Source organism: Phasianus colchicus, chromosome 15 (genome assembly GCF_987193195.1).
Source record: "Phasianus colchicus chromosome 15, bPhaCol1.hap1.1, whole genome shotgun sequence".
Lineage (NCBI taxonomy): Eukaryota > Metazoa > Chordata > Aves > Galliformes > Phasianidae > Phasianus > Phasianus colchicus.
In genome coordinates, this window is record NC_143450.1 from 10,578,457 (window position 1) to 10,605,508 (window position 27,052).

Below are 27,052 nucleotides of genomic sequence, written 5' to 3' on the forward strand. Positions count from 1 at the left end.
AAGAGGGGTCTGGCCAAGGGCCACATCCGTTCCTTGGCGCAATTCCAGTGCAGCCTGATGCTCATGTTCCAGAACGCCATCATGTATAACGCCGCCAACCACCACGTGCACCGCATGGCGCTGGAGATGCGCCGCGAGGTGCTGGAGCAGATGCAGATGCTGGGCGAGGCCCTGCTCCGCTCGGAGCACCGCAGGTAGCGGGGCGCCGCGGGGCCGGGCGGCGGCCTGCGCTCGGCGTCGGGGCGGGCCGAGGGGCGGGGCGCGGGGCCGGGCGCCGCTCGTCATTGGTTAAGGCGGCACGGGGAACGGCGCCCATTGGCTGGCGCTCACGCAGCGGTTGTAAATCGCGCTGCCGGGCCTTGCGTGCCCCGGAAGTGGAAGCGGCCGCCGGCAGGGCGCGAGCATGGCGCGCGAGAAGCAGGAGGAGCCGGCGGCGGAGGCCGCTCCCGAGTTCTCGTACCGGGAGCAGCTCGAGCACCTGAACCCCATCGCGCAGCCGCTCGCCTCTCGCAAGCTGACGCGCAAGCTCTACAAGTGTATCAGGAAAGGTGTGGGTGCCGGGAGCGGGGCGGGGCGGCCGGCCGGGGCCGCGCAGCCCCTCATGCGGTGCCTGTCTTGCAGCGGCCAAGCACAAGCAGATCCGCCGGGGCGTGAAGGAGGTGCAGAAGTTTATCAACAAAGGCGAAAAGGGGTAAGCCGCGCCCTCACCCTGTGGCACGGCGCGGGGCGGCCGCTGACACGGGTTTTTCCTGCAGGATCACGGTGCTGGCCGGCGACACGCTGCCCATCGACGTGTACTGCCATATCCCCATCATGTGCGAAGACAGGAATCTGCCCTACGCTTACGTCCCCTCCAAGTCGGTAAGGAGGAGCCCGTGCTGGTTGGCTGCAGCTGGGCTGCTCGGTGCCAGGGCTGTGCTGGCGAAGGAGGCATACATGGGGGCACCTAGCAAAGCACCCGGTGCTTGGGCAATGCCAGAGCATAAGGGGAGCAAACAGCCACAGCCCAGGTGTAGAGCTGTTTTGTGACAGGACCCCAGAACTGTTTGTCCCAGTGGAGCTCTCTGGGGCAGAGCCAGGACAGATTTTTTTTTTTCTCCTTTAGTTCTGAACTGGGACCTGGATGCATACAGAAAGGAAGCACTGGCCATGGTGTGGTTTTGGGAGATGTCCCTCCCTGCTCAGACCAAGGGTTAGAGGTGGTCACTGCCTTCTCTGCTCCGGGTGAGGAGTGGGACACAAGAGGCTCATGCCAGGCACTTATGGCACATGTCAGCCCTGCTGGGCAAAACTAGGAATGGCTTCTTGGGCTGCATCAACAGAAGGGTGGTATCAGGGCAAGGGAATTGATTGTCCCCCTCTGCTCTGCCCTCATGAGGCATCATATGCTGCATCCAGGCCTGGGGCTCTCAGCACAAGAAGGGTTCTGAGCTGTTGGAGCATGTCCAGAGGGGGACCACGAAGATGCTCAGAGGGCTGAAGCACCTCTCCTATGAAAGAAGGTTGAGGGAGCCAGGCTTATTTCACTTGGAGAAGGCTCTGGGGTGGCCTTGTTGCAGTACTTGAAAGGAGCTTATAAGCATGAGGGGAACCAACTTTTAACATGATTTAATAGTGATAGCACAAGGGGTAATGGCTTTCTACTAAGGAGGGAAGGTTTGGGTGAGATGTTAGGAAGAAATTCATTACTCAGAGGTTGGCGTGGCACTGGCACTGCTGCCCAGAGCTGTGGGTGCCCCATCCGTGGAGCTGCTCAGGACAAGGTGGGATGGGGCCCTGTGCAGCCTGAGCTGGTGGGGGGCAGCTGGGTCAGCTTTAGCGTCCCTTCCAATGCAACTGTTTTGAGTTGCCTGCTCTCAGGAGCTTGCAGGGCCACCTTCCCGTGTCCCAGCAGGGTGTCAGGCTCTGTCCATGCGGGCTGCCCACTACCCACAGCCTTCTGTTCCTGCAGGACCTCGGGGCCGCAGCCGGCTCAAAGCGACCCACCTGCGTCATCCTGCTGAAGCCACACGAGGAGTACCAGGAGGCCTACGATGAGTGCCTGGGGGAGGTGGAATCCCTGCCGCTGCCCTTGTGACCTCCGGGGGCACCATCTCTACGGTTGGGGGCGGTGGGGGGGCGCTGATTGAGGGTGAATAAAGCTGTTGGGATGTTTGTAGGACCGCGCCCGGTGCTCTTTGGGGGTGGGTTGGGGGTCCGCCACACGCAAGGGGGCGCCCGGCGTGAGGGGAGCGAGGTGGGGGGCGGGGCCGCTGCTGCGCGGCGGAAGCCGGGGGCGGGGGGCGCCTGTTGTTCCCTGCGGCGTCGCGCGGCGGGCTCGGGCCGCTGCTGGGGGCGGGGGGCGAGGCCCGTCCCGACGGCGGGGCTCCAGAGCCGCCCCGCGGGGCTCGGCCGGTCCCTCGGGCCCCGGCCCCGCTGTGAGTCAGCGCTGTGCGATGCCCGAACCGGTTGTGCCGCTCGCTCCGCGCCGCCTCCCTCCTTGCCGCGCCGGCTGAGCCGGGCGGGAGCTGCGGAGCGGGGGCGACCACCGGGAGCGGGGCCCGAAGCCCGGGCCGCGGAGCCGCGGCTTTCAAAGGAAGCGGAAGCCGGAGGAACGAAATCTAGGTTTATTGCAGGAAAGGCCGAGGACGTTACAAGCACGGCCCGGGGCTTCTTCCACGCCTCTCCCCCTGCCCTCGGAGCAGATACGGGGGTGCCCCGTCGCTGCTCCCACCTCTCCCCTGGCGCTGCCTCCTCTCAGCCCAAGGACTCCGTGCTGGAGAGCTGCATTAACCACCCCCTACCCCCCCAGCACCATGGCATGGCAAGGGCCCAGCTGCAGCGCTGGGGCAGCTCCCTCTCTCCCTGCATGCAGCTCCTCCAGGGCCTTCCCAGCAGCAGCAGCACCACCTCGGCCAGACCCAGGGCACTGAGAGCTCCCAGGACCCCGCTGGAACCCACAGAAGGTCTGTGGGGATGGGGACGGGGCTCGAGCCTCTCCTTAGCATGATATTAAGTTACAGGTTGAAGGGAAAAGGGGAACAGAGCAGGAGGGACAGGGAATGGCTCACAGGGCATTCGGTCTTATGCCCCCAATGGTAGAAGGGAGTGCAGGGCAAATGATCCTGGAGTCAGAGCACGGGGCACATGCAAGACCCCTGGTACAGATGATCCCCCCTCCAGCGACCACCCCTGATGGGCCCGAAGCACTGCAAGAAGGAAAAGTTCCCTTGTCGTGATCAGTCCTTCTCCCCAGGGCGGCAATGAGTGGTGAGTCCTTGTGCAGCCCCTGAGATCATCCACTGCAGCAGCAAGAGACCCCCCTTCATGGTCCCACAGGCATCGTGCTGCTCAGATCTTTGAGGACTCCACCCGTTCAATCCATGGCGAGTCAGCCCCAACATCCCTGGGCTCCGAGCGCAGCTGCCGCAGCTCCCGCTCCAACACCTGGCTCCGGTGGTACATCTCCATGTAGCTGGCCTGAAGCTCCCGCTGGTACCGCAGCACCTTCTCCTTCTCCTCCTGCCAGGTTTTCCTCTCCAGCTCAAAGTTCACAGCCTGCAGCTGGCCCTGGCGCCGCTCCCGTAACAATTCTGCCCATAACCACTCCACCTGCCGCTCCAGGGGCTCCGCTGAGTCGCTGTGGAGGCCCCGGCACTTGGAGTCATCCGTTTCACAGCCAGGGAAGTCCTGGCATGCCGGCATGGGGTCATCGCCCAGCGGCAGCGAGGTGCCAGGCTCCGCGGGGCTCTGGAGGGAATCAGCCAGTTGTGCCAGCTGGGAGTCCCTGGCCTGCACCTCCGCCTTGGCCTCCCGCAGCTGCGTCTTCAGGCTGAAGATCTCACCCAGCTTCTGAGCCATCTCCTCCTGGGTATCCCGGAGCTGCTGCTTCAGCAGGGAGATTTCTGCTGCCTTCTGACACACCTGCAAGGCACAGGTGAACAGTGAGGAAGGAGCAGGATCTCAGGGGTGGCAGCACCCCCGACTGTCAACACAGCATCCCTGGGAGACCATGAGAATGACCCCTGGTTCTTCCCCCCATCTTCTGTCCACAAGTGATAGAGCAGAGAACCACTGGCCCATCCTGGCTGCATAGCCTGAAGGGTGGAAACAGAGAGGGACAGAAGGGGACTCACCTCCCACTTGGTCTCCTCCAGTTTGGGACTGACACGCTCACCCTGGGACTGCCGGAGCTTGGTCTCCTCGCACTGGCACTGCTGCATGCTCAGCTCCTCCTGCAGCCGCTTCTTCTCTTGCTGTGCCTTGTAGAGCTGCAGCTGCAGCGCCCGCTGGCCACGCTGCGCCTGCTGTGTGACCTGCTGCAGCCTGGCCATGTACATCTGCTTCAGGTCCTCCAGCTCGTCCAGCCACAGCCGCTGCTTGTCCTCAAATGCCTGCCAGCACAGAGAGACACTGGTGAGGGTCTACATCCTGCCCCTGTGTGGGACAGTGCCTGGAAGGATCCCAGGAGGTCCTACTGCCAGGACATTCCCAGCTAGACCCAAGGAACAGAGCTTCTGTAGCAGGTTCCCAGCCTGATTTTGCAGATGCTCCCACCCCACAGGCCGTGACACTGGGATCTCCCATGTTTGGGAGCTCACCAGCCATCATGGCAGGACACCAGGTCCTTCACAGCTCCTTCCACTCAGTCACCACCTCCCCACAGCCACCAGCCCCACTTCACACCTGCGCAAAGGGGTCCTCGGTCTCACTGAGGCTCCTCTTGAGCTGCCGCAGCTCTCCCCCAGTCTCCTTCAGCCGGTCCTCCAGCTGCTTCACCGCATCTTCCAGGGAGTAGGTGAACTCATAGGGTGGTGGGGGCTCCCCAGGGCTCTGCAGCCGGCTCAGCGTGGCCATGCTCTTGCAGGACAGGGGTGCCTTTTCAGGAGCCAGGGGGTCCCTGGGGCTCCGGGACACCCTGTCCAGGGAACCCCCGATGTGGTTGATGTGGCCCATGGAGGCACTGAACTGGCTCTGGGCAGGCTTGAGGCGAGAGCCATAGGAGGGGAAGCTCTGGATGGAGTTGTGGCTGGAGTCAGAGGCTTCATCCAGGCTGATGGCATGGAGCAGGTGGGTGCGGAGCGGGCCATGCTGTGGGGCCGCCGTGGTGCTCTGCGACAGCAGCGTGTGCAGGCTCCCATTGCTCTTGGACAGCTTCTGCCCCTTGGATGAGGAGAGGCCTTGCATGGAGACCAGCCCCTTCCCAGTCACTGCCTTGAAGGCTGAGGGCCTGATGCGGCACTGGAAAATGCAAGCAAGATCAGGCTGGGCCCCACCAGCACACACCATGCCCAGCTCCACTCAGAGAAAATGCACGCACACAGCCTCATCCCTTCACCCAGATATCCAAATCCCCATGTCCCACCTCCCATTCTGGGCACATTCAGCTCATCCCCTAGTCCCATCCACCCCAGAGCAGGACACGCTTTAGGGACAAATCTCATATTTCACCTTGTCGAAGCGGCCCCTCTCAGGCAGTGAGCTTTTGGAGAAGTCAGCTCCACGGTGATGCTCCCGGGAGCAGCGCTCAGGGGATCGGTTCTCGCGGTCGCTCTCGTAGTCCCGCTTGTAGCACGCTCCTGATGCCTGGTGCTTCCGTTCCGACCGTGTCTCCTTTTTGGCTCCGTGCAGGTATCCAAAGAGCTCCCGCTGGCTCGGCCCCTTCCGCAGCAAGCCGTCAGGCTGCCGAAGCCCCCGTGTGCCCCCCAGCGGGGCCCGCAGCTCCAGGGGGGACAGGTCCTGCTTCTCCACCAGGCTGCCCACGCTGCCCATGCTGCCAACGGGCACAGAGGAGAGGTAGGTGCCGAGGACGCGGGTGTCGGGCTCACAGCTCACAGGGCCTTGTGCTGCTGCCATGGAGAATCAGAGAAAAGCCCGGTACCAGCACTGCCAAAGGAGAGACAAAGTCAGCACGGTGGCGTAAACGTGACTGCAGGCCCATCAGGGATACCCGGCTTGCAGCAGGGGCGTGGAGATGCCCATTCAGCCCCACATCCTAGCACTCAAATGAGGGGTGGACCCCAAAGGGCCACGTTGGCAGCCAAGCAAGCAGGGCTCTATCGGGCATGGGGCAGCGCAGGGGTGGGGGCTCCCCGCTGCCACCCCCCATGGCTCAGCGCCTCCCTCCCACACCCAGCCCCACCTCCCGCCCGCGGCCGGGGCTGCCACCAGAACAGGCACCTGCCGCCCAGCCTGTTCGGGAGGGCGAGTTCAGCAGCCGGCAGCACCTGCCTGGGCCTGGCGCCAGCCTCGGCCCGGCGGCACCCAGCCGCCCCTTCCCGGGAACCCCTACATGGCACCGGAATTCCCCCTCCCCGTACCCTTGGCTTCCAAGGGCCAGCACTGGCCTTTGGGCTGCCCGAGTGCCCCGGTCCATCCCTTCTCAAGGGCTGGAGGAGGACGCTGCTAGAAATGACCCTGGGGAGGTCCCAGCCTTTTGGCTCAACCTCTCCCTGGGACGTGCGCATCAGCCCGCAGCCCAGCACAGCCGGACGTGGGACGGGAAGGGGAAGGATGCAGATGGGACAATGCAGGCTTCCTGCACAGGTGGCCGGACCCTGGGGGAGGAAGGCGGGCAGCAAGGCTTCAGCCTCAGTGCCTCATCCTCGGGCAGCGGGGAGGGCCTGGTGGGGATCTTCAGGCCCCCGACCAACAAATTACAGCCCGAGGGGGAACCTCGGTCCTGGAATGAGGGCCGGGGGGCTCGAGGCTCCCCACCAGGCCCCGTCTGTCGGGCCTCACCCAGGAAGCTGCCCTGGTTCTCAGCACACACGCCGGGTAAACAAACACCCCGCTTTTAATTGCTGCCACGCACAAACCTGTCTGACAGCTCCCGGCCTGCGCTGTCACCTCCCTCCCTCGGCTCAGCACCTGCTCCGGGCACCGCGGGCGCGGAGAGAGGGGGAAGCGGGCGGGGAGAGCCCGGGGGGGCGCGGGCCCCGGCCCGGAGCGCGGCACGGCCGAAGCCCCTTTCCGCGCCCCGGACGCTCGACGGCGGCAGCGCCATCGGCCCCGGGAGAGGGGAGCGGAGCGCGGCGGAGCGCACGGGGCGATGCTCGGCGGATCCCGCGGGAATCCGGGGCCGCGCTCGGCCGAGGCGCGCCGCAGCCCGAGGACAAAGCGCCGCGGCCGCGCGGAGGGGCGGGGGGGCGGCACCGGGGCACCGTCCGGGGCTCTGGGGGGTCACCGGGGCGGGCACCGGCGGCGGGGCCGGGCCGCACTCACCATGCCGGCGGCGCTGCGGTCCACGCGCGGCTCCGCTCCTTCCCTCGCCGCGTTTGAACGCGCCCCTCGGCCGCGGCCGCGCGGGGAGCGGGCGGAGCCGGCAGCGGCAAATCGCGGCGCGGAGGCGGGAGGCGCCGGGGCGGGGCGGCTGCGGGGAGGGGCGGCGGAGCCTGGCGGCGCGGACGCGGTCCCCTGCGGCCTCCCCGGGAGCGCAGCTGCGAGGTTCGGCCCCGCGTGCCCGGCCGCCGTCGAGGTGTCCGCGCGGCACCGCCGGGGCACGGAGCGTCCCTCGGCCTTCCGCCTGGGTGACCCGCAGCGCTGCGGCGTGCCGCATCCTCGGTGCCCGCCCTCCCACGGAGGGTTGGTGCTCGCGGCGTTCCCTGCCGAGGTTCGGGGCCGCCCACATCCGCCCTGCTCTCTGCCGGCTCCCCCCTCGCCGTGCGCTGCCAGCGCTCACGCACACGCCGTCCCGCACGCTCAGTGCGGTGCCGAGGCTCTCACCGCGTTCCCTGCGGCCACGCGTCACCCACGTGGCCTCCGAGGTGCGGGGCTGCGGCCCTGAGCCCCCCGGGGTGCTGGGAGCGCAGCCAGGCACGGCTCCCGGGATGCGGGCAGCTCCGAGCAGGGTGTTCTCCTCCTGTAGAATGCGGTGGGGAACAGCCTCGGCCTTTCCCGCTGCGCCTTTGCTAAGAGCCCGGTGCGTGGGGAGAACGGCCCCGAGCGACCTCTGAAAGGCATTCAGGGCTATAAAAGGAAGCCGGGTCCCCAGCGAGGTGCCTCTGCCACAAAAGCAGCCGGCGGATGAGGGGGCTGCGAGCAGAGCTGCGAAATAATTGCCAGGCAGCGGGAGAGGAGCCTGCAGCGCTGAGCAAAGTACGAGCTGCACATATGCTCGCTGCTTTCTGCACGGCTCCGTGAAACTGTGCCATCTATTTCCAACAGCATGGAGAGATACTCTTATCTGTGCTTGGCGCTGGCACACAGCTGATGGACACCAGCCGATCCCAAAATCTGAGCGATGGAGAGGGACTGGGGCAGCTGCAGTGCCATGGGCCTTCCAGAGGTGACGATGGGCTGGCATCTTCTCCTTCCCTCAGCAAAGGACACAGTGGGGGCTGGGGATGCCTGCATGCACGCATTGGCAACAACCTGTGGGCTACATGCAGAACAAAAATGGCTGCGACTGGGTGTCAAGACTGAATTGCCAGGGTGGAGAGGCCTTCGAGGCTCTGGGATGGCACATCCCCTTCTGCCCCGGGGCAAGGACAGGCCTGGAGCTGGGGAGGAGCTCGCGCTGCCTGCGCGTGGGATGATGCAAGGAGCAAGGGCTGGTCCTCATCACAGCTTTGACCCTTCCATGTAGGCAGCACACTGGTGTATGCAGCACCAACTCCTCTGCAGCAGCAGGTGATGGCAGGAGCCATCAGGATCTGCTCCCTGTGGTTCACAGTCCCTGCACTCAGTTCCAGCACTGTCACTTCCCTCTACCCAGGGCTCCTACCAAGAGCTGCGATGTCTCCATGAGACAGGAACCACTTGGCTTCCCAGGATGGCAACAGCTTCCATCTGCAGGCACCCAGCAAGGGAAGTGCTCCAGGGGGCAGAAGGACAAGGACAGAAAGGCCTGGGAAGCACGGCAGAATGAGTGCCAGCCCAGTGCAGTGCTTGGCTGGGAGTGTCTGTCTGCTCCAGGAGACAGCAGCACCCAAAACATGTGCCAGTGCCCCAAAGCGGCTCCACACATGGCAGCACCTGTGTGCCAGCACAGGCTTGGAGCAGCATGGCAGCAATTCACCTTGCAGCACAAGCAGAGGCCAGGCCAGGCTGCAGGAGGAACACAGAGCTAGCAGGGGGCAGAGGGACCTTCCTGGCATCCCCACTCCTGGATCCAAGCTGGAGTGCCCCAGGTGCCTTCCCAGCAGCCAGGCAGGGATGTTCCCCTCCACTCCCTACCTCCTACCCCAGGATACTCTCCCAGCAAACAGTAGCAGTGCATCTGCTGCCTCCCACGGGCTGCTCTTGCCTCTGTTCCCTATGGCTGCCTGCAGCAGGTCCCCGAGCCACTGTGAGCAGATGCCTTGATAGTTCTTTATTGTCCTCTGAACTGGGTGGCAGCTCAGCCATACCCAGCAAAGGAAAAGCGCCTCCTGCACCTGCCCTGGGAGACAGCAGCATCACTCACAGCAATGCCATGGAGTCCTGCTCTTGGCCTCTTCTGCTGATCCCAGCAAATTCAAGCACTCAGCCCTTTCTGTTCCTCTGGGTCCTGCCAGCAGCACCGTGCTGGCCTGCTGCAAAACTCTGCCTTGCTCCAAGCAGCTCGGCGCAGCCCTGGCGTCTTGACATGAGCACAGCACATGCTGGCACATGAGACACAACTCAGCCAAACGTGCACCACGGTGTCTCACTCATGTCGCAGTCCAACAAGATGTTAAGGACAGTGCAGGGGGCTCCTGCCACAGTCAGAGCAGTCCGTGACTCAATCCGGTATCTCACGTTGTTCAGACCTCCCTCCCGATCCACCTTAAACTGCTCCTGAGGAGAAGAAAGAACATTCAAGGCAAAGCATCTGGTGCTGAGACAGAGAGCAGAGTGGGCAAGGAAGGGCTTGGAGTATGTGGCAATCACAGCCCGCATCTCTCACAGCTCACCTGCTTCTGTGCAGCAATGCGCTTCTGGTCTCTTTTCCTCCAGGCTGGATCATGAAGGTGCTGGAATGTCTCATACCCAGTTGTGATTCCAGAGGGACGGTGAACCTGGGAGGAGAAAAACACTTCCATACAGCTCCTGAAAGCCTGCCCACATGTGGGAAGCCACCTGTCCCTCATGCCAGCCCCGGTGGCTGCAGCAGGAGACAGATAGGGAGATGAGAAGAAGGGCATCTTCAGCCAAGGAGGCCCCCGAGCGCGCTCACCTGGAGACCAGCTCCTTTGATGCGTCGATAAAACTCGTCATCCTCCCGTCCCCAGCCCCAGAAGCGGTTGGACATGCCATTGCACTGCAACAAGACCGCACTGCTCTCCTGCAGCAGCCAAACACCACCACCACCCCCGGCCCCGAGCATGGCTGCAGCCTGCACTGTGCCATCAGCTCAAACCACAGATTCCTTTTCTCTCTTCCAAAGCGTGGGGCACAACACACACGCCAGGATTTCGTTGTACACCCAACCGCAAAGCAGGGGGGGTTAAGCTCACCATCTCATAATGCTGCTTGGTGAGCAGCAGGATCCCTCCCACGTAGGTTTTGTAGTGGTACAGCGGGTGCAGCTCTGGGGATGCCACGTGGAAGGGCCCGGCCTCAGGGAAGCCATAGTCCAGCTGCTCGTTGAGGGGCAGCAGGTCGACGTCGTGCATGGCGATGTAGTCCGTGTCATTGCCGCTCTCCAGGAAGCCCACGTTGATCAGCGACGCTCTGTTAAACCTGCAATGGAACCGGGTACACGTCGCTGCCCCCTGCATGCGCACCGCACGGCATCCCCTGGCTTTGCAGCTCCTGTACCTGAAGTGATCCACCTGGTTGAGCACCAGGATGTGGTGGCGGATCCTCTTCTTGCTGAGGAAGCGGTGCATGTAAGGTACGAAGGCCAGCAGCTCCTCGAAACGCTCGCGGAAGGGCACGAGCAGCGCCAGGCGGTGCGGTCCCCACGAAGGGTCGTCGGCCGGCGGGGCGGGGGGTTCGGGCGGGCAGGGCGGCCGGGGGGCCCCGCGCCCGGGGGGAGCCGCTTCGCCCGAGCAGCTGAGCTGCAGCCAGAGCAGCGAGGCGAAGCCCAACAGCAGCGCGAGGAAGAAGAGCTGGAAGATGGAGAACTTGCCGGCCAGGAGACCCAGGAGCTGCGGGGAGCTGTGGCACGGCGGGCCGTCAGCGGCGCTCCTTCCCGTCCCCCCCCCCGCCCCCACGTCCCGTCCCCCCGCGCCGCCCCCGCTCACCCGCCGCCCCGCAGGCGCAGCGCGGCTCTCCGGCGGCCCGGCCCCATGGCGGACCCCGGCCCCGCCGCCGGGACACGCTGGCCGGGCCGTGCCGTTCCCCGGAAACAAAGCCCCGGCACCGGCGTTCCGCTCCGCTCCGCTCCTTCCGCCCGGCGGGGGCGGAACCGCGCTGGGACCCTCCTCCCCGCGCCCGCTTCAACCCCCGCGCCGCTACCTCCCCTGCTAGGACCCATTGCCCCCCCCGCCCCCAATTCTCCGTTCCCCTCGTGCAGCTCAGCCCTCCGCCCCCCCCCCACCAAGCCTTCCACCCGGCCCCTCCCCAGCAGAGCCGCAGACACAGGCAGAGCCGCGGATGGTGTCAGTCCTTTAATGCCCCAGCCCCAACAACCCCTACATTCATACCCACCGCCCCGGGCAGCGCAGCGGGTCCTGGGGGTGCCCAGAGGAAGCACCGCGGCTCTCGGGGTGAGCGGTGCCTCTGCAGCAGGTGTGGACTCTAATTAAAAACATTCCCCCCTCCCCCCCACCCCCCAAGTCCAGCCCGCTAGACAGCAAGTGTCCAGCAGGATTACAGCCACAGGGACAGTTAAGAAAATACTTCTTGTATTTCTCAGAAACAGCTTTTAGAAACCACAGTTTGTACAGCTCCCCATAGAAAAGGAACGGTTCGGGCACCGCAGCCCAGCTCTTCCATCAGTAAAAACGCTTGTTCCGCTCCTGGCGTTTCTGGAAGACCACAGCTCCCACCACAGCACACACAATGATGCCCAGCAGCGCGCAGAGCAGGAGCAGGAACACCTTCCAGCCTGTCAGGGGCCCACTGCGGAAATTCCCCGTCGGGTCATCCACATTGTCTGCAAGGAGAAGAAGTACGAGGCTCACCAAGCCTCAGCTCCACCAATGCTTCAGAGTGGGGGAATCTCAGCTCTAACACTGCCCTGCTGCTGAGCGGGAAGCTGCTGGAAAAACCAACGCTGGAGCACTGCTAAGAACAGGGAGATCACAGTGCTCAAGTGATAGATGGACATTTTCCCCACAAAATGCACTCTGCTGCTGCTGCTGGCAGCAACCACTGAACGCCGATGCGTAACACAGGCACCTGCCTCTTGGCAGGCACACCATGGCAGATTTTTCCAGATTTTTAGGTGCCCAGCCCCAAGATCTAAGTCTTTCACCAAAGGTTTGGGAAGCCCAGACACTCACCTTTGGGAGATTTAAGGAGACTGACGCTAGGCTCAATCTTTGTCCAGTCAACAGTGTCATCTTCTAGAGGATGCTCCACCATGAGCTGGAATAGCTTCATTGAAATAATGTCATGATTGTCTAGGAAGCAACCGTCAGCACTGAGGACTGTCAGAAGCCTTGAGAAATGCCCACGCTGGCAGAGCATCCCCAGCTCTGTGCTCTGCCAGGTGCAGGTCTCCTTCCCTCTCAAGCAACCCTCATATCCCAGGTATAATTTGAGATGCTTTTAGGTGCCTCCTTTCCCAGACAACATGTCCCAATTCAATACAGTTTCAAAAGCCCCATGAACAAGAAGCCACCATCTACTGCATCCATGGCATTATACTCCAAGCACCAAGCAGCACATAATGCTGCAAGCAAAGCCCACTCACCAGATAAGTCTCCAGTGCCTGCAGAAGCACCAAAGAAGTAGCCAGTGGGCAGCTGTACCCCTGCAATGTCAATGCAGTTCTTCCATTCATTCTTGTCTTCTACATCTGTCATCACCTGTAGGACCAGGGGAGTCACACCGAGAACACTGGCTGCCCCACTGCCCAGCCAGCACTTCTTTTGGAGCTAGAGGCTGAATGTGGCAAACCACACACTGCCACAGTACCACCCACCCACCAATACCACCCTGCTGTATGTGCACGAGGTGCCCTGCAGAAGGCACAAGGCTCCCTGCACATCTCACCGTCAGGCGACCTCGGGAGTACCGAACTGCCAGGAAAGTGTCGTGATTCTGATTCCGAATCTCAGCAGTGCACCCTGCCAGCTCCGTCCAGCGCCCATCCTTACTGTGGTCGTAAGTCAGGGAGCCGTTGTTCACCATCGCAGAGATGTAGGGGAACACACGCTGCAGGGAGAACGTTAGTGCCTTCAGTCTGCAGCAGCCTTCCAGCTGCAGACCTAAGAGCCAACTTCCCCCGTCTGCACAGAAACCTCAGTGAGACCAGAAAGAGCAAGGCAACTGCATGGTAACAAAGCGAGCATAGAGAGCTGAACCATTAAATCAAAACTCCTTTCCTATGTAAAGCTGGCCCTAAAATGAGCTAGAGCTTGTTCTGCCTAAAGCAGGATTGCCTTATCTGATCATCTGCATTAAGACTTCTCATGGGCTTACACAGCAGTGGAGGCTCATGACAATGGGACAGTGCCCAACAGAGTAACTTGAAGAGAATGCACAAGATCTAGCGAGAAGCCTACAGACAGCACAGAAACTGGGCAGCAACTGCACATTAGCAGCAAAGCCACATTCAAGATTTTGTAGTCAGTAGGTGATGTGTGCTGTAAGGAGCAGCTAGAAGCAAGAATTAACAACTCAGTGAACATCAAGACAAGCAGACAGGGTCACTTCCCAGGTATTTATGACTTAGTGTCACCAAGTGGTTGGGGCAACAGACCTCACTAATGCTGTTACGTTGTCTAACCATGTCATAATGAGATCCACAAACATGAAGCAGGACAGAAGGATCACAACCACTGTGGGGAAATTCTGGAGAAGAAAGCCAGCACAGGAATTTCTCTTTTAGAAAAACAGACTGGAGATGGAGAACAAGGCCAGAAACAATGTGAGATGGTCAGAGAAGTTCAGGAAATGACACCTGGGATTAATATATTTTCAGATGGATTTCACATTCAATGTCTACTGTCCTATCAGAAGCAGGGGAAAGGCCCTGGGAGCAAAGGAGCAGTCAACAACACCATGAGATGGAGCAAGCACCTGTCCCCGTTAATGTACATACATCCTCTGCTCTTTACCAGCTCACAGGACAGGAACAACAACAATCTGTTCTTGCATAAAGAAAGTTTTCCTCAGTCCAGGTATGAAGCACTTGCAGCACAAAGCCACAAGGAAACAGCCTCCTGGGCACTGAGTGAGCTCCCTGAACTACTCACCTCTGTTGCTTCATCATTGGGATACGTATCAAGGAAAATAGCCAGCCCATGAAAATTGTCCCTGCTGCCAAAAACAGGACCTGGAACAGGGCAGAACACAGTAAATGGATGGCTCTGTTCCGTACCCTCATCCTGAAGCCCTGGTTCGTAGGTCTTTGACACTGAGATTCCTTCCAGCTGGCACAAGTAGCACAGCCCTACCTCACCTCAAAGCACAGCCCAACGAGGCACAATCTGCACAAGGACAGCAGACACAGCACCAGGCCTGCCCATGCAAACTGCACACAGCCCCAAGGGAAGAACTGGGCACAATGGCCACTGAGAAGCACCGCTCATCTGGAGCATTGCTGCAAGCTTTCAGGTCAGGATGGACTGAGCAGAGCACTCCTCTCTAAGCTGGGGTGGGCAAAGGGAGCTCAAAACCTGCTCTTCAGAGAGGCAGCTCTAAGGCTGTCCCAGGACACATGCAAGCACTGCTGAACCCAGGTTGTGCATGGGGCTCATGCTGAACACCTAGAGTCATAGAATTGTTTGAGTTGGAAAGGACCCTTAAAAGTCATCTACTCCAACACCTCTGATGTCTCCAGGGAAAGGGCACAAATCACTTCTCTGGGCAAGCTGTGCCAGTGCCTCACCATGCTTTGTGTAAAAACCTTTATTTTTTCTTATATCCACTCTCAATCTTCCCTCTTTTAGTCTGAAACCATTTCTTCTTGCCTAACACAACAGACGCTGTTAAAGAGTCTGTCCCCTTCCTTCTTATGGCTCCCCTTTAGATACTGAAGGGCTGCTGTCAGGTCTCCCCAGAGCCTTCTCTTCTCCAGGCTGAACAGCCCCAGCTCTCCCAGGCTGTCCTCACAGGGGAGGCGTTCCATCCCCTGGATCATTTTTGTGGCCCTCCTCCAGTGGCACTCTAACAGGTCCACATCTCTCCTGTGCTGAGGGCTCCAAACCTGGACGCAGTACCCCAGGTGAGGTCTCACCAGCACAGAGCAGAAGGGCAGGACCACCTCCCTCACCCTACTGACCACGCTTCCTTTGATGCAGTCCAGGAAAAGGTTGCCATTCTGGGCTGCCACCTACCTGGCACGAGGCGCTCCTGCGTGTACCACAGGGCCAGGCCATCCCCATGCAGGTTCTTCTTGCCAGCGCCGTGGATCTTGAAGTGGACGTGCAGCTCCCAGTCCTTCAGAAAGCAGGGCTGCGGAACAGAATCAGTGTCAGCCCGGCACGGGGAACGGCCCTCCAGCCGCCCGCCCCGGGGCTCACCACGCGGTTCCAGATGGAGCCCTCCCGGCTGCGTTCATCAGGCGTCAGACGCACGTACTGGCTGGTAACCATGGTGCTGCCCTGGAAGTCCCACAGCGGCATCGCGGCGGAGCCTGCGCCTGCGACGGGTGCAGAGAGCGTGGTTCAACGCGCAGCCCCGGCCAGGCCCCGGCCCCCGCCCGCCGCGCCCCGCGCTCACCCTGGTACGGCTTCATCAGCGAGTGCTCGCGCTTCAGGTGCTCGCTGTTGCCATCCGTAAGCTCGGCGGGGGCCAGCCGCGGGCCGACCCCCGCCAGCAGCAACAGCGCGACCGCCACCAGCTGCGCGCCTGCCGCCATCCTCCGTTTCCGCCTTCCGCCGCGCCGCGCCGCGCCCACCCCGCAGCGGCGGCCCTCTCTGCCAATCACGGGCCTCCGGACCGCTGCGCTCCCGCCCCCGCGGAATGACGTCACTCCCGCCCGCCTATGGGAGGGGAGGGGGCGGGGCCAGCGAGGCCGCAACTTCCACCGCGCGGCAGTCCGGATCCTGGAGCGGCAGCACAGCGCCTCCCGGCGTGCGCCGCGCGAGCGCGAGGCCTGTTGGGAGCTGCAGTCCGCTCCGCTCCTCCTCGTGCCGCCCGCGGGGCACGTGACCCGCTCCGCCCCGCCCTCCGGCAGCCCGTTGCCACGGTAACGCCTCACAAGATGGCGGCGGGTGTCACGGGCCATACCGCGCGGACAGAGGAGCGCAGCACAGAAGGGCGGCAGAGTCAGTGCGGAGCTCAGCGCTGCTTTATTGAGTGCTGCCCGTGCTGCCGGCCCAGGACAGTGCCCCGCATCACGTTAGCCCGCTGGGTCTCATCGCTGAACCACATCTCTCACTGCCACATCCCGCGCTGTCTGTGTATGGGCTGTGCCCAGCAGCGGCGCCCGTGCGGGAGGTGGGAGAGGCCGTAATGCTGTGGGCCCTGCTTCTCTCCACCAGGAAGGACCCAGGGTACGTGGAGGCCCAGAAGATGAGGAGGGAAGGGAGGATGAGTGGTGAACAACCGCATGGAAAACCCCTCAGAGCATGAGTTGGAGGCTCAGGGCCCGGTCAGGCCTTCGGGGTATGTAGGGACTGAAGGAGAGGTTGGCTGCGGCTTAATGATCTGCAGCTCTGTCACTTTGCAGCTCTCACTTCTTCCTGCTCGTGATCTGCTTGGAAATCCAGTTCATTCCATCCTGAGGGGAAGAGAGGTATGAGCACAGCCTGCTGCTACATACCTGCAGCACTGGCGGCCGCTCACTCCGTACCTGCACACCTTCTCCAGACAGGGCTGAGCAGGCCTGGATCTGCCACTCTCGGTCCCGGTAGGTGTGGAGGCTCAGCCCTTCTGCAATCTCAGCCGCAGGTGCTGCTGTCACCAGGTCCTGCTTGTTGGCAAATACCAGCAGTGGGACCCCCATCAGAGATTCCTCCTCAGTGAGCTCCGCCAGCTCCTGCCAAGAGAGAACCCCTTCCCAGCAGTGCTACTGCTCCCACAGAGCTGTGTTCTTCCTCTCTCAGGCACTGGTGAGTCTCAATTTGCCGTGAGGTCTCCACGACCCAAGGGGGAGATGGGAACCCTTGAAGCTACATCTGCCCTGAGGAGAACTGGAGCCGCACTCAGCATTGCCTGAGGGACAGAACGCTCCTGGCACCCAGAGCACCTTGGGCAAAGGGCAGCTACTGTCTGGCGCCCACGCCTCTTTTCCTGGCAGAGTGGTGTCAGCATGGCCTCAGCTGACACTGTCTCACCTTCCATTCTTTGCTTTGCTTTCCAGCTTTACATCTCCTGGTTCACTACCTGAGTAAATGGCTTTCTTACATGGTCGTATCAGAGATAGGCACCCTGTGTCAGATGTCCCTGGGGCATCATCCCCAGCTAGGGTAGGATGGGCAGAGCTGCTTGGGGCAGGTCTGCTGTGGGGTGGGACAGATCTGCATGCTGAGGCCCTGGTCATGAGCCCTTCCCACACAGCTTGGGGAACAACTCAACCACCACGGGGAACAGCCCACAGAAAACAGCTTTGTTCCCCACTTTTGTCCCCAGAACCTCACCACCGCCCCTTGCCCAGACCGTTCATACCTGCCCTGTCTCCTCAAAGCGCTTCTGGTCTGCACTGTCGATGACATAAATCTGCCAGGGGGGACAAAAGGAACAGCAGGCAGTCCCTCCTCACGCATCACACAGCCCTCTGCTTGCTGCAGGGCTCTGCTAGGGCATGGCCCCTGGCTCACCAGCAGATCAGTGCTGCCCAGGTACTTCCTCCAGTAAGGTCGGACGGCGCGCTGCCCACCGATGTCCCAGATGTTCAGCTTGAAACCATGCGAGTAGACGCTCTTGATGTTGAACCCCTGTGTGGGGAAGCAAACTCTGGCATCACCCCAGGGGAAGAAAGACAGGACCCAATGCCCTCCCACTGCGCATGCTTCAGAGCAGCCTGTACCTGGGTGGGAGTGATGGTGCTGACCTCCTCAGATGCCAGGCACTTCAGCAGCGTGGTCTTGCCTGCATTGTCCAGCCCCAGCAGCACGATGCGGAGCTCCTGTCCTGGGGAGCCCCTCAATCTCTGGATGACAGAAAGCAGCCCCCGAGGATGCGGAGAGCTGGGAGAGTCCTGTGGTGTGCTGGGTTGCTGCAGAGCACCCTCGTTTTGCAGTGGGGAGCTGGGTGCCCTGCTGTCCATGGGTGCCCTGTGTCTGTGGCCTGAGCAAAGTCTGGGACTTTGTCCCAAGGTGCACAGGTTCAGGGTGACCCCACGGAAGATCCGCCCAGTCTGTCCTTCTCCTTGGAAGCCCAGGCAGCTCCTGGCAGGCTAGGGGACAAGCTCTGGTGCTGCTCTGCCAGCCAAGCACTGATGCCAGTGCAGCTGCTCAGGGCAGGAGGGATGTAGCCAGACCCTCCCCCCCCACCTCTTGCACATCACCCACGGTCTGGGAATGGCTGCAGCTCACAGCACACCCAGGGAGAGGCTGGGGGCTCATCCCTGGGGCACTGGCATCTGCGTGACTGGCACACTCTCCATCCCTGGGGGAGGAAGAGGATTATGGGCTCCTGAATTAGCTACTGTTTCTCCATTTACTCACAGCATTAAGTAATGCCCTCAGTAAATCCCCCAGCCAGCTGTCACCATCCACTACCTCTTCCTGCTCCCGACCCCCAGGGTAAAATGGGGGGCACAGAGCATCCCTCTCCCCAACTCATGGGGATGCTAGCACAGCAGGAGGATGCAGTACCTAGGTACCTAGGCACCACAAGCACTGTGTTGGAATCGCCAGCAAGGAATACCGTGGACAGGGTCAGGCACACAAAAGAGGGCAGCTGAGGGCTGTGGAGGGGGCAAAGTGTGGCCAGGATTCCTCTCCCTTCAACCTAAAGCATGACAGGAGGTGACACTGGGGCATGGCTGCTCGGAGCCACGTCAGCCTGAGGGAGACACGGGCTGTGGAGCAGGACAGGGATGTTCATAGAATCATGGAGTCATAGAATGGCCTGTGTTGGAAGGAACCTTAAAGACCCCAGCCCCAACCCCTGCCTCGGGTTGGCTGCCCCAAACCGGATCAGGCCGCACGGGGCCCATCCATGGCACCGGGTACCTCCAGGGACGGGGCACCCTGCAGCCCACCCTGCCGCACACGGGGCCAGCGCTCATCCCAGAGCCAATTGGATGAGGTTAACCAAGCCATGCGCTCGCTTCTCACACGCCCGGCTCGTGTTTCCACGCAGTTATCCCTGCAGGGAGGACGGTGACTCACGCGCCCTGGGTGAGCAGTTTTTATTTATAACTCGCAGTGCGGAGCCAAGGCAAACAGTGCGGCGACGAAGGGAGGGGGAGCTGCGAGCACCCCGATGCCATCGCCACGCGTGGATCTCCGCCCGGCTCAGCACCTCGCTCACCGGCCCCGCTCGCATCCCGTTATCCGCCCCGCCGTTACCGCGGCGCCCAGCCGTCCGCCCGGCGCTCACTCACGTTTCCCGGCCCGTCTCAAAACACCCTCCCCAAAACACCCTTTCCCTGCGGCTGCCGGATCCCCTCATCGGGGCACCCCAACGCCGCGGGGCCGCCCCGGGGCAGCGCCGCTCTCCCGGTGCCCGACGCTGAGCGGAGCCGGGGCAGCCGCTACCGGCGGAGGGAGGGAGGGCGGCTCCGCTCCCCCCGGCTGCGGTCTCGGTTCCCATGGCGACACTTCCTGTGGCAGCCGAAAGCGGCAGTGCCGGCGGGGCCGGGGGTGCCGGGAGGGCCGGGCCGGGCCGCGATGCTGCGGGGCGGCGGGTAGCCCGGCGGGCCGGGCCGGGCCGTGCCAGGCATGCAGGGCAAGGGCAAGCTGCTGCCGGTCCTCAACGGGCGGATGGTGAGCGGGGTCCGGCTGGGTACCGAGCTCGGCGAGATGCGGGAGAAGGAGGGGTGGGGCTGGGGTGTGGTGCGAGCCTGGGGCGTGCGGGGATGGGGTGTGCGGGGTGGGCAGCGGGGGGTGGGCGTCGGGGTTGGGTGGGGAGGGGTTGTGGGTGCGGGGGTGGGAGGTGGGGGGCTGGGGCGGGGCCGGGCAGGGGGATGCTGTGGGGCTTTTGGGGCTGGGGGGGCACAGGGCAGCTCCGTGGGTGTGGGGCTGGCAGGGGGCACCGGGCCCGGGGAACCACGCCAAGCGGTGCGGCGCTTTGCCCACCCCCGTGCTGGGGGTGAGCGTGAGGCCCTGCCCATCCTCCTGGGTGCCACGTCCCTGCAGGAGCTGCCCAGGGCGGCCTGGGGGATGCTGCAGGATGCCCTGGGCCAGCAGCTGGGGCACGGACTGACCCCAGGCTCTGGGCGCTGGATTTCCAGTAGCCCCAGGCCCCAAAGCAGGAGGCAGCGGGCACTGTGCCTGCCTGGGGCTGTGGGTTCTCCTTCCTCCCCTGCTCTTCCTGTGTTGGGGAGGCTGCTTCTCCCTGCGTAGTGGCAGAGTCACATCTGACATCATTTGCCCTTTCCCAATTGCCGAGCCCAGAGCGGCAGAGGCATGCAGGTGGGAGAACAGCAGTGTGCTCACTGCACACCCACAGCACTGCTTGCTGTGCTGGGGGAGTCCCATGTCCTACCCCCACCATGGGGCAACAGCTCCAGCTGTAGGTAGATAACACCGGGGCAGTATCTCTAGCTGTTTGCCCTCCCTCACCTCTCTTCTCCACCCTGCAGGGCCCGGCTGTGTCAGATGGAGGTAAGGCTGTTTGCTGTGCTGGGACGAGGTTGGTGGCATCTTCAGGGGAGGGGGAGCCCCGCAGTCCCATCCATCCCTCTCTCCTCCACTGGGCTCCTGGGTGCTGCAGTACTGGCTGGGGCATGCTGAAACCAGTGCTCTGAGGGGATGCTCCCTGTTTGCCAAGTCATGCCTTGATTTGGACTGATCAAGAACAGCAGGGCCCGGCAAAGCAGCAAGCTGCCTCCTCCCTGCTGGGGAGCAGCCAGGATGCTGCTGCTCCTGCATGCCCTGTCTTCCTGCTGCTGGTTCTCTCAGTCCAATAGCTGTGCTCACCAGGGGTTCCTGCAGGATTAGGGACCTGGGTGGCTGCTCTGTGTCCCCCACAGTCGTCAGGGCTGGGGGGATGGAGGAGGTAAACTGAAGCACAGTGCAGAGGCATAGTTCCTGGGGAGTACCTCCAGCCATCCTCCAAGCTCTCTCGATGAAACATGCCCCCCATTTACTCCTGCCATCCTGCTTCCGCTCACCACTGGGTGCCTTCCCCACACCATCTTTGTTTCCCAGGAGATGAGTCACACGCAGAGTGAGGTGACAGCCCTGGGAGGGAGTATTGTCACGCTGGAAGGTGTCAGCTTGTGCCATCCATCGCTGTGCTCAGTCCAATGGTGATGCTGATGAGATGCGCAGAGCAGCGGCCCAGCTCCCTGTGCTCCCATCCCACATCCCGCAGGGCTGGAGCAGCCAGGATGGGGCAGATAGACTTGGGGCAGATAATGGAGGCTGCAGGCAGCAGTTCTTTGGGGGCTGACTCAGCTCCAGCTAAATGCCCATGCACAGGGTGGCCATGGTGCCCAGGGCCTTGGACCTGAACTTTTCTCTCTCTTTCAGAATTAAATGCATCCAGAGCCAGGGGCAGCAACCACAGCGTGAACAGCCTGCCTGCAGTGCAGTCCCTCAGCAGCAATACACACAGCTCTGTTGTCAGCTGGGCCGAGTCCTTTGAGACACTGCTGCAGGACCGCGTGGCTGTCACCTACTTCACTGTGAGTGCTGCAGCCCACACTCTGCGCTGTCTACGGCTGCAGTCCTGGCCTCAAGCACCCCATGCTCTGGGTGCAGCCAGGCCAGCAGCTCTCTGCCCCACAGGAGTTCCTCAAGAAGGAGTTTAGTGCCGAAAATGTCTACTTCTGGCAGGCATGTGAGCGCTTCCAGCAGATCCCAGCCAGCAACACACAGCAGGTACTGACCCCATGCAGAGGATGTGGTCTGAGATGTGGAGGTGGCAATCATGTCACTGTGTTCCTGGGTGCTTGTATGACTGTTGTTAGGGAGGATGGGTTCTTGTTGGGACAAGAAAGTGGGCGCAGGGCAGGCTGTGCTTCTTCATCTCTGGGGCAACAAAAGGATGAAGGGTGCTGCTGCCAGGGGCAGGGATGGGAAAAGAGATACAGGAAATAGGACAGCAAGGGGCAGGGCCAGGTAACTCTTCCATTGAGATGTACTGGGTGTGAGGCCAGTCCCTGTCCTGCCTCGGGTGGGACTCGGCCCCCAGACTTCAGGGGCTCAGACAGGTGGGGCCCATGGCCCCATCCTGAGTCCTGTTCCTAGCTGGCGCAGGAGGCGCGGCGGATCTACGATGAGTTCCTCTCCAGCCACTCGGTGAGCCCCGTCAACATCGACCGGCAGGCCTGGATTGGGGAGGACATGCTGGCAACTCCCTCACCGGATATGTTCCGCCTCCAGCAGCTCCAAGTGAGACAAAAACCTCCAATCCCACTCCAGCAGTGAGGCAGGAGCCAGACCCCCAGGCTGGGATGCTGAGCAGGCACCTTTTCCCCCCCTCAGATCTTTAATCTGATGAAGTTCGACAGCTACACACGTTTTGTCAAGTCTCCGCTCTACCAAGCCTGCCTGACAGCTGAGAGCCAGGGTCAGCCCCTGCCAGACCTGCGGCCCCACTCCCGCAGCAGCAGCCCCCCTCCAGACCTCAGCAAGGTGCGTGGGGTATCAAGAGGACACAGACCCATCTCGGGCCAATCACAAGCCTGAGGGGTGGAGACATAGTGGGAGACAGGGCAGCCCCCATGCTGAGCTTCCTCCTCTTTTCCCCAGAAGTCAAAGCTGAAGCTGGGGAAGTCTCTACCACTGGGCGTGGAGACAGCTGGCAGTAGTGCTAACCGCAGCCCTCGCCGTTCCTTCCGCAAGGGCGAGCGACGGGAGCCCTCCTGGGCAGGTAGGAGACATGCAGGGCAGCTCTGGGTGTTCCTGTCCTCGTGCCATCCCCACCATGTCTATCTGTCTGTCCTAGATGGTGGAGAAGGTGGCGGAAGCGCTGTGCTATGGAGAGAGTCCCAGGGCTCCCTGAACTCTTCCGCCAGCCTGGACCTGGGCTTCCTTTCCTCAGGCAGCACAGCTCCCAGCCCCTGGGCAGAGGTAAGTCCTCACTGTGCCAGCCCCACAGCACTACTGCCCACGCTGATGGTGGCTCTCCTGTCCCACAGGGCCACCGCAAGAGCCTGGGGGGCAGCGAGGCTGAGGCCAAGCCCATGAAGTACTGCTGCGTCTACCTGCCTGATGGCACGGCCTCACTCGCCTCCGTGCGGCCTGGTCTCTCCATCCGGGACATGCTGGCTGGGATATGCGAGAAGCGCGGCTTCAGCCCCTCCGACATCAAGGTCTATCTGGTGGGGAACGAGCAGGTACAGGGCAGGGGGGCTCCTGCCAGCAAGGCTGGTGTGGCATGGATGCGTCCCTGCCAGGAGCATCATGATTTTGCTCTTGCAGAAAGCACTGGTGTTGGACCAGGAGTGCTGTGTGCTGGCAGACCAAGAGGTGAAGTTGGAGAACAGGATAAGTTTTGAGTGAGTGTCATTTTCAGGACTGATGCCTTTGTATATCTGTTCCACATCATCCATCCCAACTTCCACACGGTACCTGGACCCCCAGTGTTGTCTTTCTCTCTGCAGTCTGGAAATCTCCTCCCTCAACAAGACCATCCGCATCACGGCCAAGTCCACCAAGCGTATTCGGGAAGCGCTGCAGCCTGTGCTGGGGAAATACAGCATAAGGACGGAGCTGGCACTGTTGCGGCGGGTGAGGGTGGTGGGGCAGTGATCTGTATAGGGCCAGAGTGGGCAGCAGTAACTGGGGGTGCTCCATGTTGGGTAGTCCCCAGCCTGGTGAGTGCTGATGCTATAGTCACAGGCCCTCCACCCAGTCACCTTTGCTACGTGCCATGTTTGACACTGGTGTTCCCCATTGCAGCAAGGTGAGCAGGCATCCCTGGACATGGACAAGCTGGTTAGCACAGTGGCCGCACAGAAACTCGTCCTGGAAATGCCAGCAGGTAACATCTGCTGTCTCCTTCCAAGCACTGTCACTCCCATGAGCCATGTCACTGCTCCTAGAAGTGTCCCCAGCCCCTCCTGCTGCTTTTTGCTGGCGGTAGCTTCTACTCCCTAGGTGAGCACAGAGCACTTCTCTTCTCTGTATTGCAGACATGCAAATTACAGAGAATGCTGAGGCTGCGGCTGCTCCTTCCCCTCTCCAGAGTGAGGTGAGTCCAAGATCCCACTGCAGGAGTGCCTGTGGGGAAGTTGTACCCCACTCTGAGCCCTGGGAGGAGGCAGGGGTAGGAAAGCACTGCTTACTTCCCCTGTGCTGAGGCATGGCTGCTTCCTGCAGGAGGGAAGCCCGACAGGAGCAGAGCCTGATACACCATGGGGGACAACCTCCTCCAGGCCACGGTCATCAGCTGCCAGCAACCTGAACCGCCGCACATATGACCTGGAAGGTGAAAGCTGACATGCCCCAAATCTTCTGGACTGGGGCAAAACATGGGCTGGGGGGAGGCAGGTCCCTTCTGCACCACAGATGGATGTGAGGTCCCATGAATGCAGGATCCCCATGGGATGGCTAAGGCCCGTGTCCTCCTTTTTCCCCAGGGCTGGTAGAGCTGCTGAACCGTGCGCAGAGCTGCCGGGCCAATGACCAGCGTGGGCTGCTCTCCAAGGAAGACCTGGTCCTGCCTGACTTCCTCCAGCTGCCAGGGCAGGATGATGGTACCTGCCGGGGGACAGAGCCACCCAGTGCCCTTCACCCGGGGAATGGCCACCCCGGTCCTGCCAAACCTGCACCAGCTCAGCCTGCGGTTGACCGTGAGCCCCGGTGAGCCCTGCTCCACACCTGCGCCAGCGTGTGGAGCTGCCAACACTGCCCAGACCACAGATCCATCCATGTCCTGTCCTAGCCTCATGTTGTGTTGCTGTGAGTGGTTGAACAGTTGCCATGCCCCTCAGTGGGGCCATACCCCAGTACACGTCAAGGGAGTCCTGTATATAGGTCAAACCCCTGTTGCAAAGCACTTTGCAGCATCCCACATGCTCCTGGCGCTATTCCTGCCTGGTGCCTCTGCCCTGGAGCAGGGCTGCCCCTAGGCAAATCCTGCCCCTGGGAGAATCCTGCCTGCACCAAGCTGGTGCAGACCCGCAGGAAACAGCCTTTGGCCCAATGGGGGACAGGATAGAGAGGATGTGGCCAGACTGGGTGGCAGAGCAGGCGCCAGCTCTCAGCCCCAGTGCTGTAGACAGGCAGAGACAGGAGAGTGCATTGGCCCAGATCAGGCCCTGTCCCAGCAGCAGCAGTGTGAGACTCTGCATGGGAAGCTGCAGAGACGGCCCTCAGGGCATACACCCACAGCCCCTGCCTGGTCCCTGCTGGAGCTGTGGACATTCAGCCCTTGGGGATAAGTCTGTCCTGTGCTAGAAGTGCTGGATCAGTGCGGCACCTCTGAGTGTTCAGCATCTCAGCCTGCCCTAGGCAAGTCCAGCAGTGGCCTGGGCCACCGCTCAATCCCCACTCCCCAGCCACAGGCAGAGGGGTGGCCCAGGGCAGCCTCCTGCTCCCCCAGGCAGGTGTCACAGCCCTCAGGGCTGGCTCAGAGCCCCCATGTGTCTCCGTGGTGCTGCTCAGTCCTGTCTGTGGTGTGAAACCAGGGGAAATAAAGAGCATTGCCTGGAATCACTTCTCTCTCCTCCCTTCCTTCTCTGCTGGGGATCCATACTGTGCTCAGCTCTTGAGGGATGTTGGGGTAGCTTCTCCTGAACCCCAGTACCCACACAGCCCACTAGAACTGTTCCCTACAACCCTGCCCGGTATCCATCCTGCTCTTGCAGGAAGGGGCAGCAACAGTAGCCTGTTTTCCGTGTACTACTAATGATGCAGGGGAAACTGTGGGGCTGGTAGGACTTCAGCCCCAAGGCTGTCAATGAGTGACAGCCCAGCTGCCAGGGCCTCTGCAGGTTAATGATTGTGGGGACAGCCAGGCAGCAGCCACCGAATCCTCTGGGCACAGGGCACATGTGGCCACCAGTCTCCCCCACTGGCAGAGCTGGGCACGGGGGCCATGGGGTGCTCCCTGACTGCAGCCCCTGGCCAAGGGACCTCCATGCCCCTGCTGAGAGGCACGCTGCAGCCTGGTAAGGGGCAGGGGGTCCCTTGCAGGCTTACCCACAGGCTGTCCCCAAGCACCAGCAGCACCTTGGGTGCCCTTGTCCCCATATAAGCTATTGCATCTGGCTTATTTGCACTTATGGAGTTGCCATGTTACTCTGCAAATAATGACTTCCCCACACAGCCTCATCCCACTGCTAGCACTGGTGCATGGCATCACTGTCCCCTCCAGATCTGCCATGGCACAAACCCATGGACTAATGGAGACGAAGCTCTACTCCCCAGCTGGGTGCCCTGCTTGGCCCAGGGTATCTCGTCCAGCACCACAAATGTCTCCCGGACCCTGCTGCACCAAGGGAGCAGCACGTGCTGCCAGGGTGACCCAGGCACAGGTCACACAGTGCTCCATGCCCCAGTAGGCACAGTCCAGAGCACAGTGGGTGCCCTGACGCACTCGTGGGCAGCAGCCATGTGGCACCAGCTGGACCCAGCTCCAGAGGAACAGAAGCAGCATGGGCATGCAGCCCCTCTGTGCCCGCTTGCAACTGTACTGGAGGGGCCTTTGGCCCCAGCTCTGCCCTTGGCTGCCATGGGCACGAGCTGGCCAGGCACCACGTGGGTGGATGGAAACTTGGCGGAGGTGTGTAAATGAGGGGTAATAATAAACAGCATTGAGGCGCAGTGACAAGCACACAGGCACTGCTCCCCTTCCACTCGACCTGGCATCATGCATGCTGAGATAAAGCTTTCTTTGTGGTGCACTGGCATGGGCGGGCGGCATGCCACCATCACTGATGACACAGGGACCACACCAGTGCCTGTCCTGCTGGCAGCATCCTGCTGCAGTGCTGATGCAACCACTGCCACCACCCTTGGGCCAGACCAGCAGAGCTGTGCCCTTG

At 61.8% G+C, this 27,052-nt stretch overlaps 6 protein-coding genes and 1 long non-coding RNA gene across 11 annotated transcripts; 3 read left to right on the top strand and 4 right to left on the bottom strand.

Annotated features, from left to right (window-relative positions):
- The first annotated feature begins 362 nt into the window (after positions 1 to 362).
- NHP2 (NHP2 ribonucleoprotein) lies at positions 363 to 2,158 on the top strand. The gene is made up of 4 exons (XM_031598122.2): positions 363 to 548; positions 622 to 691; positions 756 to 861; positions 1,952 to 2,158. Exons 1-4 carry the CDS (start codon positions 404 to 406, stop codon positions 2,075 to 2,077), a joined length of 447 nt encoding a protein of 148 aa, XP_031453982.1. The 5' UTR covers positions 363 to 403; the 3' UTR covers positions 2,078 to 2,158.
- Positions 2,159 to 2,591: 433 nt separating this feature from the next.
- N4BP3 (NEDD4 binding protein 3) lies at positions 2,592 to 7,303 on the bottom strand. The gene is made up of 5 exons (XM_031598123.2): positions 7,204 to 7,303; positions 5,431 to 5,865; positions 4,666 to 5,220; positions 4,116 to 4,373; positions 2,592 to 3,903 (listed from the first exon to the last, which is right to left on the bottom strand). Exons 2-5 carry the CDS (start codon positions 5,833 to 5,835, stop codon positions 3,331 to 3,333), a joined length of 1,791 nt encoding a protein of 596 aa, XP_031453983.1. The 5' UTR covers positions 5,836 to 5,865; positions 7,204 to 7,303; the 3' UTR covers positions 2,592 to 3,330.
- Positions 7,304 to 9,277: 1,974 nt separating this feature from the next.
- On the bottom strand, positions 9,278 to 11,271 carry B4GALT7 (beta-1,4-galactosyltransferase 7). Its single transcript, XM_031598124.2, has 6 exons — positions 11,130 to 11,271; positions 10,702 to 11,043; positions 10,398 to 10,623; positions 10,118 to 10,201; positions 9,855 to 9,959; positions 9,278 to 9,738 (listed from the first exon to the last, which is right to left on the bottom strand). Exons 1-6 carry the CDS (start codon positions 11,174 to 11,176, stop codon positions 9,583 to 9,585), a joined length of 960 nt encoding a protein of 319 aa, XP_031453984.1. The 5' UTR covers positions 11,177 to 11,271; the 3' UTR covers positions 9,278 to 9,582.
- A 444-nt stretch (positions 11,272 to 11,715) lies between these two features.
- Positions 11,716 to 15,879, bottom strand: LMAN2 (lectin, mannose binding 2). The gene is made up of 8 exons (XM_031598126.2): positions 15,721 to 15,879; positions 15,522 to 15,640; positions 15,336 to 15,453; positions 14,253 to 14,332; positions 13,048 to 13,209; positions 12,746 to 12,860; positions 12,333 to 12,452; positions 11,716 to 11,983 (listed from the first exon to the last, which is right to left on the bottom strand). The coding sequence occupies exons 1-8, from the start codon at positions 15,857 to 15,859 to the stop codon at positions 11,823 to 11,825; spliced, it is 1,014 nt and encodes a 337-aa protein (XP_031453986.2). The 5' UTR covers positions 15,860 to 15,879; the 3' UTR covers positions 11,716 to 11,822.
- Positions 15,880 to 16,406: 527 nt separating this feature from the next.
- On the top strand, positions 16,407 to 17,350 carry LOC116232062 (uncharacterized). 2 transcript variants are annotated; one of them, XR_016471265.1, is made up of 3 exons: positions 16,407 to 16,496; positions 16,673 to 16,852; positions 17,049 to 17,350. It is a non-coding gene; the product is annotated as an uncharacterized LOC116232062 (long non-coding RNA). The 2 variants fall into 2 exon arrangements; XR_004167599.2 differs by lacking the exon at positions 16,407 to 16,496 and adding an exon at positions 16,528 to 16,608.
- Positions 16,603 to 19,004, bottom strand: LOC116232060 (ADP-ribosylation factor-like protein 3). 4 transcript variants are annotated; one of them, XM_090150644.1, is made up of 5 exons: positions 17,972 to 19,004; positions 17,763 to 17,879; positions 17,611 to 17,661; positions 16,804 to 16,981; positions 16,603 to 16,723 (listed from the first exon to the last, which is right to left on the bottom strand). In XM_090150644.1, the coding sequence occupies exons 1-5, from the start codon at positions 18,209 to 18,211 to the stop codon at positions 16,662 to 16,664; spliced, it is 648 nt and encodes a 215-aa protein (XP_090006770.1). In that variant the 5' UTR covers positions 18,212 to 19,004; the 3' UTR covers positions 16,603 to 16,661. The 4 variants fall into 4 exon arrangements, with proteins under 4 accessions (XP_090006770.1, XP_031453989.2, XP_090006771.1 ...); XM_031598129.2 differs by having other exon boundaries at positions 16,796 to 16,981; XM_090150645.1 differs by having other exon boundaries at positions 16,603 to 16,912.
- Positions 19,005 to 19,722: 718 nt separating this feature from the next.
- On the top strand, positions 19,723 to 25,721 carry RGS14 (regulator of G protein signaling 14). The gene is made up of 15 exons (XM_031598125.2): positions 19,723 to 19,877; positions 20,696 to 20,717; positions 21,588 to 21,742; positions 21,846 to 21,938; positions 22,308 to 22,451; positions 22,545 to 22,694; positions 22,812 to 22,932; positions 23,008 to 23,132; positions 23,201 to 23,398; positions 23,484 to 23,560; positions 23,666 to 23,792; positions 23,964 to 24,045; positions 24,197 to 24,255; positions 24,384 to 24,492; positions 24,644 to 25,721. Exons 1-15 carry the CDS (start codon positions 19,833 to 19,835, stop codon positions 24,868 to 24,870), a joined length of 1,734 nt encoding a protein of 577 aa, XP_031453985.1. The 5' UTR covers positions 19,723 to 19,832; the 3' UTR covers positions 24,871 to 25,721.
- Positions 25,722 to 27,052: the final 1,331 nt, after the last annotated feature.

What these genes read in the sequence shown, in the direction of transcription:
- NHP2 (XM_031598122.2), top strand. Translation starts at nt 404, where the DNA reads ATGGCGCGCGAGAAGCAGGAGGAGCCGGCGGCGGAGGCCGCTCCCGAG. An exon ending in ATCAACAAAGGCGAAAAGGG is followed by an intron (nt 692 to 755) that starts GTAAGCCGCGCC and finishes TTTTTCCTGCAG; the next exon opens with GATCACGGTGCTGGCCGGCG. An exon ending in CTTACGTCCCCTCCAAGTCG is followed by an intron (nt 862 to 1,951) that starts GTAAGGAGGAGC and finishes CTGTTCCTGCAG; the next exon opens with GACCTCGGGGCCGCAGCCGG.
- N4BP3 (XM_031598123.2), bottom strand. Translation starts at nt 5,835, where the DNA reads ATGGCAGCAGCACAAGGCCCTGTGAGCTGTGAGCCCGACACCCGCGTC. An exon ending in CCGAGGACCCCTTTGCGCAG is followed by an intron (nt 4,374 to 4,665) that starts GTGTGAAGTGGG and finishes CTGTGCTGGCAG; the next exon opens with GCATTTGAGGACAAGCAGCG. An exon ending in TGGAGGAGACCAAGTGGGAG is followed by an intron (nt 3,904 to 4,115) that starts GTGAGTCCCCTT and finishes TGTGCCTTGCAG; the next exon opens with GTGTGTCAGAAGGCAGCAGA.
- B4GALT7 (XM_031598124.2), bottom strand. Translation starts at nt 11,176, where the DNA reads ATGGGGCCGGGCCGCCGGAGAGCCGCGCTGCGCCTGCGGGGCGGCGG. An exon ending in CTGCGCCTGCGGGGCGGCGG is followed by an intron (nt 11,044 to 11,129) that starts GTGAGCGGGGGC and finishes GCCGTGCCACAG; the next exon opens with CTCCCCGCAGCTCCTGGGTC. An exon ending in AACCAGGTGGATCACTTCAG is followed by an intron (nt 10,624 to 10,701) that starts GTACAGGAGCTG and finishes GTTCCATTGCAG; the next exon opens with GTTTAACAGAGCGTCGCTGA.
- RGS14 (XM_031598125.2), top strand. Translation starts at nt 19,833, where the DNA reads ATGCAGGGCAAGGGCAAGCTGCTGCCGGTCCTCAACGGGCGGATG. An exon ending in ATCTGGTGGGGAACGAGCAG is followed by an intron (nt 23,399 to 23,483) that starts GTACAGGGCAGG and finishes TTGCTCTTGCAG; the next exon opens with AAAGCACTGGTGTTGGACCA. An exon ending in CGTCCTGGAAATGCCAGCAG is followed by an intron (nt 24,046 to 24,196) that starts GTAACATCTGCT and finishes TCTGTATTGCAG; the next exon opens with ACATGCAAATTACAGAGAAT.
- LOC116232060 (XM_031598128.2), bottom strand. Translation starts at nt 18,211, where the DNA reads ATGGACAGCAGGGCACCCAGCTCCCCACTGCAAAACGAGGGTGCTCTG. An exon ending in GCACCATCACTCCCACCCAG is followed by an intron (nt 17,880 to 17,971) that starts GTACAGGCTGCT and finishes TTCCCCACACAG; the next exon opens with GGGTTCAACATCAAGAGCGT. An exon ending in TGGGCAGCACTGATCTGCTG is followed by an intron (nt 17,662 to 17,762) that starts GTGAGCCAGGGG and finishes CCCCCCTGGCAG; the next exon opens with ATTTATGTCATCGACAGTGC.
- LMAN2 (XM_031598126.2), bottom strand. Translation starts at nt 15,859, where the DNA reads ATGGCGGCAGGCGCGCAGCTGGTGGCGGTCGCGCTGTTGCTGCTGGCG. An exon ending in ACTCCCGAGGTCGCCTGACG is followed by an intron (nt 12,861 to 13,047) that starts GTGAGATGTGCA and finishes CTGGTCCTACAG; the next exon opens with GTGATGACAGATGTAGAAGA. An exon ending in AGGCACTGGAGACTTATCTG is followed by an intron (nt 12,453 to 12,745) that starts GTGAGTGGGCTT and finishes GTTGCTTCCTAG; the next exon opens with ACAATCATGACATTATTTCA.